Source organism: Geospiza fortis, unplaced genomic scaffold (assembly GCF_000277835.1).
Source record: "Geospiza fortis unplaced genomic scaffold, GeoFor_1.0 scaffold23, whole genome shotgun sequence".
Classification (NCBI taxonomy): domain Eukaryota; kingdom Metazoa; phylum Chordata; class Aves; order Passeriformes; family Thraupidae; genus Geospiza; species Geospiza fortis.
The window spans coordinates 9,634,100-9,644,998 of NW_005054303.1; the positions used below are offsets into that span (position 1 = coordinate 9,634,100).

Sequence of the window (10,899 nt, forward strand, 5' to 3'; positions counted from 1 at the left end):
TCTGCGTCCCCCCCGAGCCGGCCGTGGCCGGTGCTAACGGGGAGGCTCCGGTCACCCGTGTGGGTGTCCGGCGATGGAGTGTTGTACCGCAGCCCCACGGCCCCCGCGTGGGACAGTTCAACTGCGAGAAAACCACTGCGAGCTGCGTGAGCAAGTATTTCCTTCTCGCTGCAATTTCACACGTTAATACCTCCGCCCTCCCTCCTGGAGCTTCACGGTGATGCAGGAGCACAGGGCTGGCGGCCACCGCCACGCTCCGTCACAGATCCCGAGAACAGCGCTTTTTTTCATCCTTCCAGGAGCTGTTCCAGGCCCCCTTCCCACCAGTGTCTGGACCTCTCCTGTGTGACAACATCCAGCTTCTCCGGAACTATCCCATGTGAGTAAGTGGGATTTCCGGCCCCTCTGCCATCTGCCGCAGATCTGAGAGAAAACATAAGCCAGGTCAGGCTTTCCTCCAGGTCTTACCACTTGACTTTTCCACCCCCAAAGTGACATTTGTCCTTCAGCACAAGCATTGTAAGTGCTTAATCCGCACAGCTCCATCATTCAGTTTCTGGAGATCCCATTGTTTTTATGTTGCTGCAACTGAGATCCCTCTAAGTATCTGACAAGCCAAAGGGGCAAAGTTAATCATAGCAAAACTAAGAGATTTTATTACAAATTTGAAAATGGCAAAAGTAAAAAAAAAGGTAACAAAATAAAATGCCACAATGTTAAAATGTACCAGCATCCATCCCTGCTTCAGTGACCCTGAAGGTTTTCCTGAGGCATCCCTCCTCTGTGTAAGCAAATGGGACAAACCCAACTAAGACAATCCTAGTTTCCAAATGGAGGATTAGCCCTTCCTCCTGGGTCTGTCTGGGGATTTTCTAACCACTACAGAATAAAAGCAGAGCTTTCAAAATATGTCTTTCAGAATGTGTCTAAAAAATCCCCGTTTCCCCTCTCATTCTGCTTCAGCCTTGCCTCAGGGGTCTGTAGCAGTCCAAGGGAAAAAAAACCTCTGTGGCTATAAGACACCAGCTCCCACAGAAGGTGGAGGGACCCCCACATTACAGCTGCTTTGTAGGTTTTCCTGTTTTATAGGAAGTTAAACAAACGGCCTCCACAAGCCAACAGAGTCGCGGTTTTCAAATCACACTGAAAAGTTGCTTTTCTTATGGTTCAAGAGTCTTTTTCTCCCCACCTCTTTACACACCCCAGGGCAGCACAAGCCAAGAGCAGCCATGAGGGGCTTGTGCAGCCTCTTGCTCTGTGCCATGTGTGTCACACCAGGAGCTCCTGCCACCTCCGGTAAGGTGGTGCACAAGGCAGTCCCCCTTTCTCACCACCCCCGTTCTCTTACTGCCTTCCCACCACACTTACATTTCCAATTCACTTTTTTAAAATTATTATTTTCTGACCACAGAGGAGGAGGGAGTAGAAACACGCATGGAGAGAGCTGTGATTATGTCCTGATGTCTTTCTCACCCACCAGCATAGGCTGTGTCACTTTGTACTGGCTGTGAGTGATATCATTGCCTGTGTTTTACAGCAAAACAGCAAATTCAATCCTCAACACCACTTTCATCAGTTTGGCTCTGGTTTCTCTGAAGCTCTTCAAAGTCCTCTTTGGACCAGAGTCAACCTAAATAACATGTAAATAATTAATCATTTAAATAAATAACATGCCATCTGCAAATAGTGACTCGCTCCGTACACAGGTTAATAAATATGTTAACTCAAAACAGAGTACAAAACTTTGAGCCACCTACTGCCAACCTCTTTTGGGGAGGAAAAGTGGGTACTTGAGTCCTGTGAGCTTTATATTTAAAATAGAAGAAATAAAACATAAGACAATGGAAAAGATAAAGCTGTGCTGGTCAGTGCAGCAAACACATGGATGAAAATTCTTTGGAACCTATGGTCTGTCATCTCTCCGCCCATCTTCATCACCCACCCAGGCTCAGGCTGCCTGGAAACAGCCCCATAAGCTGACGCATTCTGGTGGCCAGGGGCATTATTTGCCTTTAATATTCAAGAATTGCATTTATGGGGATGCAGAAAGAAAATGGACTGCAAACTATCAAGTGCTGAGAGGAAACCAAGAGGGATGGATCCGAGGCACTGAGTATCTTCTGCAGAGGCCCTGAGTCAGCAGAGATGCTATGAAGGAGGTGGGTGTGATAGATCTTGGAAACTGCACCAAAATCACGACAAAAGAACACAAATAGTGATTCTCACTGCCTTTTCCAGCTGGAAAAACAACGTGTGAACATCAAATGAACCTGGTGGCAAGCAGGACACTGTATGGACTGGACGTTTGAACAGGTTCAGAACGCAATTTGGTAACATTCATCGGAAAGCCACCTCGGAGGTGGTACTGAGTGCCGGAGCGGAGGGTGGGGCTGGCCGGGGCGCGCAGGGGCCGCGCTCGCGTTTCCCGGGAGAAGCCCATCCCTGCCCGGGAGGGGCTGCTGGTGGCCAGGCAATCGCGGTCAAGGGTGGGAGTGCCGCCTGTGCCTCCTCCTCTGCCTGGCACCTCACCCGGCACAGCTGCTCTCGCCTAAAATAACCCCTGGGTGAACATCAGGGAGCGGCCGGAGGAGGAGGAGGCCTGACAGAGAAACGCTGCGTCCTCGGGACTCGCGGTGCTTAAAGCAGCGCAGAGGCCGCACACATTGGCGAGGAAGCCAGATCGTATCTTCTCATCCATTCCCGGCCAGACCGAGGAAGCGCCTTTACTTTATTTTTTTTTCCCCTGTAAAAAACAAAACAAAACAAAACAAAAAAAAAACAAAAAAAAACAAAACAAAAAAAACCCAAAAACAAACCCAAACAAGTCACATGCTTAGTTTTCCTGTATAGGTAAAAATACAGGAAGAATACACTTGCATGTCACGCTTTCCTACTGATGAAACTCTCTTCACAATAAATTGGATTGATAAAAGTATGCTACACTAGAAAAGTCATCTCCATAGTCAAAGTCAAGAATAATATACATATTACAACAAAATAGAAATCAGTGTGGATCAATCTAAAGCAATTTAGCTGAATTCAGAACATAAGATCAGGTGACACTACACTCTAATCCTACTCAGAACCAAGCCATCTATGCATAACTGCTGGTTTTCAATGAGAATGAAATGGCCTCATGGTGATTTCCACAACATTTACAAATGTTTGGGGATCCTGATGGGTGAAAATTATACAGAGACATTACTGTAATTTTGCATCTATTTCTACAGTATTTGTATTTTAAATCCACATATTCTACAAAACTCAAACAAATAAGTAGGATACATTCAGAGAGGTGCTCCCTAATTTCACAACCTACTCCCACTAACAAGGATTAGCTAAGAATGGTTTGCAAGGTGTAGTGCTGGATTGTGGGTCCTTTATGACATTTTTGTACCCTGTTTGAAATTGCAGGCTCTGGCATTTTCTCACAATGGGGGCTTTGTTGGGCGCACAGGGCTCCTCTGTGCCGCAGCCGCCGGGCTCAGCCCCGCTCCCCCGTGCCTCCGCCGCGGCTCCGGAGCGGCAGAAAGCGCCGTCAGATCGCAGGGAAAACGCCAGCCAGGTTTAAAGTTAGTGCTGACACCCCGCAGAGCGTAGTTAATCAGCGGGAGAAGCATCTCTGAGTGTAGCTGGCGGATGGGAAAGTCCCCGAGAGGTCTTGAGCTCACTGGTCGTGGTTTTGAGCACTAGCGGTGGTATCGGAAGGAGAAACTGTTAAATTGGGGTGCAGGGATTATCTGGAGGAGGGAAGAGGCTCCATGCCAGGCGTCCATCTCGTTTCGGTGGTGAGAAGTCAACATTTGAGCCTTTGGGAGCTCTCCGATTTCTTAATGAGATGAACATCTTGTTCCCTTGCTCCCAGGCACACCATGGATACCACCGGCCACAGCGTCCTCCTCCTCCAGCAGCTGAACATGCAGCGGGAGTTTGGCTTTCTGTGTGACTGCACAGTTGCCATTGGAGATGTTTACTTCAAAGCCCACAGAGCGGTGCTCGCTGCTTTTTCAAACTATTTTAAGATGATATTTATTCACCAGACGAGGTAAGAACACACAGCTCTCCTGCTATCCTTTTACCACCCTGAGCATTCTGCTTTTTCTTCTTTCTAAAGACATAAAAGTCTAAGAGAGTATAAATGGGGACCTTAGGTGGCCTGAGATTATTTTCCTAACCCAGCACAGGCCTTGGCTCTCTAAACAATCCCAGACCAGAAAGCACTGCCCTTTAAAACCACTTTCTTAGTCAGCATATGGCAACATCAGATCCTGAATTTTGGAGATGAGGCATTTGTGTGACCAGATAAATAAAGCATATAAGTACCACCATGTTCCTGCAGTGAGAGCCTTGCAGATTTGGAATCCAGAGATATCCTGGTACCTCCTGCCCATGTGAAATATGTCCAGTACTTTGCCTTAGGTTGTTGTCAAGCTTGCTGGGTGAGACTGTCATTTCTGGCAGGATCCACAGGCTTGAAACAATCGAGAAGCTGTGGCCTTATCACAGTTCTGTGCTTCAGACTCTTGGAGATAAGGGCCGAGACTGAGATTGTCAATTCATTTCAAGCTGTTCACATGCCTCACCTGGCCAGGTCAGGAGTGGTTCTGCAGGTATAACAAGAACAGTGCCAAGGTTTGGCCTCTGACCTGGGGCTGGCTGTTTCTGATGGATTAAATGTTCTTCATTCCCCTTCCTTTCTGAGGGTCGTGGCCTCCAGCACCTCTGCAAGATAATCTTTAGGATCAGCTGCATCGCCCCTTGGCTGGAAGTGAGATGAGTTAACTGCCCTTCCCTGGGGATGTTGTTTGCTGACACTTAAGTGCAATACTCATAAAGATTACACAGTACTGGCAGCTGAACTTCTTACTCAGATAGATGGAGTGGCACACACTGGTGATGCACAGCTTGCATGGCATCGCTGCGGTGCCGTGCGGCTGCAGCTGGCTCTGCATGGGAGGGACGGGGTGGCCAGGGCTGGTCACTTGCACCAGCCTCAGCTGCAGTTGTGCACGTGGCCTTCAGAATCACAGGGATAAACGCAGACTCAGGCACTTGGCTTTGCAAACAAAGCTTCTGCACTTCTGCAGGGCTTGGCTGGGAGTGCTGCTTGTAAAAGCGCTCTCACAGCAAACGGGCAGGTAATGGATCGGGATTTGGATCCCTGTATGTACTTAATCATCTGTTTTGTTTCAGCGAGTGCATAAAAATTCAGCCTACAGACATCCAGCCTGACATATTTAGTTACTTGTTACATATCATGTACACTGGGAAAGGGCCAAAGCAGACTGTCAGCCAGAGCCGGCTGGAGGAGGGCATCCGCTTTCTGCACGCAGACCACCTGTCCCACATCGCCATCGAGATGAACCAGGCCTTCTCCCCAGAGCCGGTCCAGTCCTCCAACCTGTACGGGATCCAGATCTCCACGGCGCACAAGCTGGCAAAGGAGCGCCTGGGAGCGAAGGAGAGCCTGCCCAAGGCGGGCAGGTCTGCAGCCCAGGGTGATCCCCCCCAGCTGCAGCTGTCCCTGGCCATCGGCCTGGACGAGGGTCCCCTGGACCAGCAGCCCGCCCGCCCCCCGGCCCAGCCCGCGGCTCTGGCCAAGCCGCCGGAGGAGCGCCCGAAGCTCTCGGTTTCCATAAAGCAGGAGCGGTGCGACTCGGAGCCCGTGGTGTCCCAGAGCTGCACCCCTCCTTCTCCGGGAGTGGCGAGCCCCATCCTGGCCAAGGGCGGCCTCAGGGTGCACCTGTGCCACTACTGCGGGGAGCGCTTCGACTCGCGCGAGGGGCTGCGGCAGCACCTGCACACCCACGTCTCGGGCTCGCTGCCCTTCGGAGTGCCGGCCTCCATCCTGGAGAGCGGCGACCTGGGCGAGGTGCAGCCCCTGGCTGAGGACAGGGAGCCCGGGGATGGCCATCGCCTCGGCGCCTTCCTCCTCAAGGAGGATGAGCATCAGCTGGAGCATCCGAGCTGCAGCGAGCTGGAGCCTCTGCAGATCGGGCAGCTCTCCCTCATCTCCAAGGACCACGAACCGGTGGAGTTGAACTGTAACTTTTCTTTCTCGAGAAAGAGAAAGATCAGCTGCACCGTCTGCGGCCGCGCGTTTTTCCGGAAGAGCCAGCTGCTGGAGCACATGTACACGCACCGAGGGAAGCAGCACAAGTACGGCCGCTGCCAGCGGCTGGGGGGGCCCCCCACCCCCCCGGGTCACCCCTACTGTGACAGTGAGAGTGTGGGAAAGAGCTCCAGCTTGTCCCAAGAGCACCTGGATGAATGTATACTGGAGTCAGATCTCATCCAAGAAAGCGTCGATACGATCCTGGTAGAGTAATTCTCCCCCTTCAGATCTGAAGCTGGATGTTTTGGCATTCTCCACCTAGGGAGTGGCTGTTCTGTGCAGCTGATTTTCTTGAGCCACCATTCCCCTCACTGCTGAGATAACTGTGAAGGACTGTGTACTTTGACTTGTGTACTTGCTTTTTTTACTTCTCTAACTCTTAAACTCGAGTTAATTCCCATCTAAGTCGTTGGAAGCCTCCGTGTAACTCAGTTATGCTTTTCCTGAATGTGAACTTATTCCTACTCTGCTTTACTGGAGTAAAGGCTGTATTGCTGGGTGTGAGGTTTAAACATTGTCTAGTACTCTGTGTGGTGCCTAGGACTGTTTGTATCCCATAGAATTGCTCTTCTGAAACCAGATGGATGGAAGTGTAGAGGGAAATACTTACTGTGTTTCCCAAACAGTTTGTTTTTAATGAAAATAAATATCTCAAGGAGATGAATCCTGAAGTTCATGTTGTTCATGTAACTGCAGTTAATAAATCTCTGCATAAATATTTGCAGGAGCCATAAGGCTGCTCTTTTCAAGGGAATTGGCAGTGTTGATGTAGGGGTGGCAACCTTCATTTTGACAAGCCCTGGAGTCCTCATCTGTCTTCTAAATTTACTTTTAAGCTCTAGGGATTTGCATGTGTTTTTCCTCCTTCCTACTCCTCCCTCATTCACCACTACTGCATAAGCAAGGACAGATTTTGATGCTCCTCTAGGACCATGTTTCATTTTTGGACTGTCTTCTCTGCAGGGAGGAAGGAAAGCTGGAAAGGAATGTTCTCTCTTCTTTGAGGGGAGACATACCCTGGCTTAAATCTTTACAGGATTAAATGCCACACACGTATTTTCTGAGTGAAAGTGATTTCTGACTATAAACAGCTTGGAGTAAACACATTTTAAAATATTACAATCTGTATATTTGCTCAGAGCAAATACACAGCGTGTTATTTTTTTCTCTGTTTGCAGAGCCAGTGTTAGATGGTAACATGTAAGTTTTTTGCCTTTCATATAATCATAGAATGGTATGGGTTGGAAGGGACATAAAAGATGATCTAGTTGCAACCCCCCTACCATAGGCAGGGTCACCTTCCACTAGGTTGCTCAAAGCCCCATCCAGCTTTTCATTTATCATTGCTTGTTATCTGAAGGGTAATATCCAAGAAGGGGTTAAAATTATACACATGCCTCTTGAATTCAGAGCTTGTCCCTCTGTAGTTTTCATCCCAGCCTGCAGCCCACCCCTCAGAGATGCTGTTACTCAGAAGGCCCCAGGGGACACACCGAGTTCTTAGAGAGCAGAGGTCTCTCCTGCAGCTCAGAGCAAAAGCCTCGTGAGCTGCTCCCGTAATCTCTTTACCCAGATTTTGAGAAGCTGGAGGCTTCCTGCCAGTCCTGGTGGAGCCTTTGGAAAGGGGGAGCCTGAACAATGGTGTGAGAACAGTTTGCTGTCAGAATGCCTGCTCCAAAGCTCTTTGTGGTCGGGGCTCTTGAGCTGTCTTTGGTCTTGTCCTGGAGCAAGAGCTGCAATTAAATCACTGCCGAATTAAAAGACCATCTGAGGTCTTTGTGAGGGAGGTTGCTGCTTCTCCTGGGCAGGGAGCTGCTCACTCCAGGGGCAGGATTGGCCACTGAGAGCTGCCAAATTGTGTTTCCAGACAAAGGGGCAAAACAACCAGTCCCCGAGCCTGCCGAGAAGATGTTGCAAGATGCAGGCTGTGGTTTGGAGTGTGCTTCCCTGCAAGCCCCGGTGCTCCTTTTGCTGCTTGTACCCATTAGAGCTGCTCTGGTGTGAACACATTTGAACCCTGCTTAAAAGGCCCTTCTTTGGAACAAGCAAACAAACAGAACCCAGCCGACACCCAGGCCTGTGGATGCTGCATCAGAGCCCAGAGCCATTCACACAGAGCATTTCCTAGAAGAGAAATGCTTCTGCTTCTCTCTCAGCCTAATGGCATCAGCTAAATCACATCCAGCACAGGCTGCTCATAACTGGGCAAATGCCCTCCGGCTTCCACTGACCTCTATTTCTACATGATGGGTAAAAAAGAGGTATTTTATGGTCATTCCCTATTTGTATGTGACACTTTACTGAGTGGGCTGGCTTCTCTGGGTGCTGCTTGCTTCCCTCGGCTTCCTGCATTTAATTTAAAAACAGAGAGAGGCTTTTGCTGGGGTGGCTAGAGCTGTAGAAATGAGCTGTAGAGGGACTGAATATCAGCTATTCAGTCAGTAGATGAGCACCTCAGATTGTCAAATAGGTGCCTAACTTGCCTGAAGTAATTGGTATAGAAAGTCAAAAGGCTCTTGATGTCTCTGCAGAGGTAACAGGGTAGTGGTAATAGAGGTCAGTGCTGGGGACAGCAAGCAGCAGTGCCCAAGGCGTCTCTGGGACACGCTGCTCATCCTCAGGTGCGTGGGCTGGACTGCTTTGTTCTGTTTTAGCCCGTTAAAAAGGGAGCTTTTATAAAAGCTATGATTTCAAGTGAAAGATTCAATGTGTGTGCTGTAGGAGTGACTCCATGGCACTGACTGCAAAAACACCAGCAAAGCTGAAATGAGACATAAACCAGGGCTGTGTTCCCGTGTATCCTTGAAGATACAACTGTAGAGGATTGTTTTCTGTTACCCTCACAGCCCCTTTTAAAGGTGTACTTTGGTTAACCTTTGTGGGACTGAACATCTGTGACATCAAACGTCTGCCAAAGGCTTTTTTTTTTTTTGCATCATTTGCAATACAAGAAATGCATTTTCAGCAGTTTTCTACTGCAAACGTTAAAGCACTGTTATAATTAAAGCAGCAGGAAAAGCTGGAGACAGAAATCATCAGCTCCAAGTTATGTTAACATAAAAACATAATTCTCTCCAAGTCTTATGAATAGAAAATAATTTTACAGGGCAGTTACATTTGCTAAGCAAGGGCAGCAGCTGCTCCTGGATAAATCATGAGAAGTTTTATTACTGTATGTGGAAGACACTTGAATTACTGAGTGCTTAACCTTTATGCCGGTGCATGCTTGGAAATCTGCCTGACTTGCACAGCTGGGTTTGACAAATACTCATTTCTTGTTGTGGTTTGATTTTTTTTTTTAATAAAAACATAAAAAAATTTGTCACAGTCTGCAGAATAATTATACTAGTGATTCCTTCCAGATATCTCTGATTGGTTAATAGATGCACATGGGCGCAGGCAAAGAAAGCCCTGGGATGAGAATACTCCAAGGCTGGAAGTCCCAAAGCTCCAGGGGATCCTTGGAGATTTGCCATGTGCTCTGGAGAGGTCCCATCATTAGGGGTACTGAGCTGATGAACCACAGTCATTGAGGTGCCTTCTCTTTGGGCTCTGCAGCTCCTATTTTATGTAAAGATGGGAAGATTGGGGCTCAGAACCCCCCCTGCCAAAGCCCCTGAGCATAAACAGACTGCAGCCAGCTCAAGTGAACCTCTGCAATGTCACTAAGTGCAGCAGTGGCTGTCATCATGTATCTGGGTGCTGGCCCCAAAATGCTGACTGTACATTGGCTGGCTCAACCACCAGAGCATGAGAAACAATTTCAAGATGGGTAATTTGAAATATTTTGAGTGCTCTGATGCTGCTGGATCCAAGAGGGTCTGTGATTCTCAGGCTTCTTAAGATGCATTAAAATGTGTGGACAAAAGTGTATTTATCACCCCTTGCAGTGTTGGGTCTGGAGAATCTTGCTTTTTGCCCACTGAGAAGGTTGATCAGGGAAATGAAATTTCCTGTTGGGATGTAAACCTGAAGCAGTGAGCATTACAGTTAAAAATAAGGCCGTGAAATACTGCTATCATGACCTTTCATTTCTTCAGTCAAATGCTGACACTGAATAGTTTTCTGGTATTTTGGAGGCAGAAAGTATTTATCCTGTGTAAGTGAAGACCTCAGAACTGTAGTGAAAAATGGCCTCAGCATATGCAATTCACCACCATTGAAGGGGACCATGGGCTATCAGTGGCCAAACTTCATGGCTTGGGGAAGGCCTCCCACAGCAATCAGCCAACCAGGCCATGCCATGCCTCTGCCATGATCCTCAGATTCCCTGTTTAATAAAACTCAGTCTCTTCCCTTCTTGTCCAGGATTGCCAAAACGGCTGCAACAGAGTGGGCTTCCCAGCAGTGCAGCACTAAGAAAATATATTCTGAGCAATAAGAAATCATGAGGGAAAAGGTAATGAGGATGGATGTATCCTAAATTACATGCTGGTTAAATATTTGCAACCAGAGCTGTGCCAGGACTGAGCTCCCCGAGATGCAATCGCGGCATCTACGGGATTTGCATGTTTCATTAAGAAAAAGTAATGACACAACTTCAAAAGCAGCCTAGGAGAGGAAATGTTCTCCACCAACTATTCTAAACCAGAGGCTGCACCCTCAGAACAAAGGCAGGGCAAAGCTCTCAGCCTTCTCTGGGTTTCACCTGGGTGGAGGTGGCCCTGGGAAGCTTTGGGAGTTCCAGCAGCCCGTGCCTGGGGGATACATCCCGGGATGCACAGGGCAGTGCAGCAGTGTTTAGTCCGTGTGAATCCTCCTGTCACTGGCACAAACGCTGTAGG

General features: G+C 48.5%; 2 protein-coding genes and 1 long non-coding RNA gene across 5 annotated transcripts in view; 2 read left to right on the plus strand and 1 right to left on the minus strand.

Moving 5' to 3' along the window:
- ZBTB1 (zinc finger and BTB domain containing 1) overlaps positions 1-341 on the minus strand; it is a 28,394-nt gene extending 28,053 nt beyond the window's left edge. For both annotated transcript variants that reach the window (XM_005417934.2, XM_005417933.2), the window contains exon 1: positions 191-341. The gene's annotated coding sequence lies outside the window, so the exon portion shown is untranslated. The remainder of the gene's footprint in view (positions 1-190) is intronic.
- On the plus strand, positions 101-934 carry LOC115949503. The gene is made up of 2 exons (XR_004082952.1): positions 101-146; positions 300-934. It is a non-coding gene; the product is annotated as an uncharacterized LOC115949503 (long non-coding RNA).
- A 2,501-nt stretch (positions 935-3,435) lies between these two features.
- Positions 3,436-6,779, plus strand: ZBTB25 (zinc finger and BTB domain containing 25). Of its 2 annotated transcripts, none has more exons than XM_031066332.1 (3): positions 3,436-3,572; positions 3,866-4,045; positions 5,194-6,779. In XM_031066332.1, exons 2-3 carry the CDS (start codon positions 3,873-3,875, stop codon positions 6,326-6,328), a joined length of 1,308 nt encoding a protein of 435 aa, XP_030922192.1. In that variant the 5' UTR covers positions 3,436-3,572; positions 3,866-3,872; the 3' UTR covers positions 6,329-6,779. The 2 variants fall into 2 exon arrangements, with proteins under 2 accessions (XP_030922192.1, XP_014167367.1); XM_014311892.2 differs by lacking the exon at positions 3,436-3,572 and adding an exon at positions 3,588-3,788.
- The last annotated feature ends 4,120 nt before the right edge of the window (positions 6,780-10,899 follow it).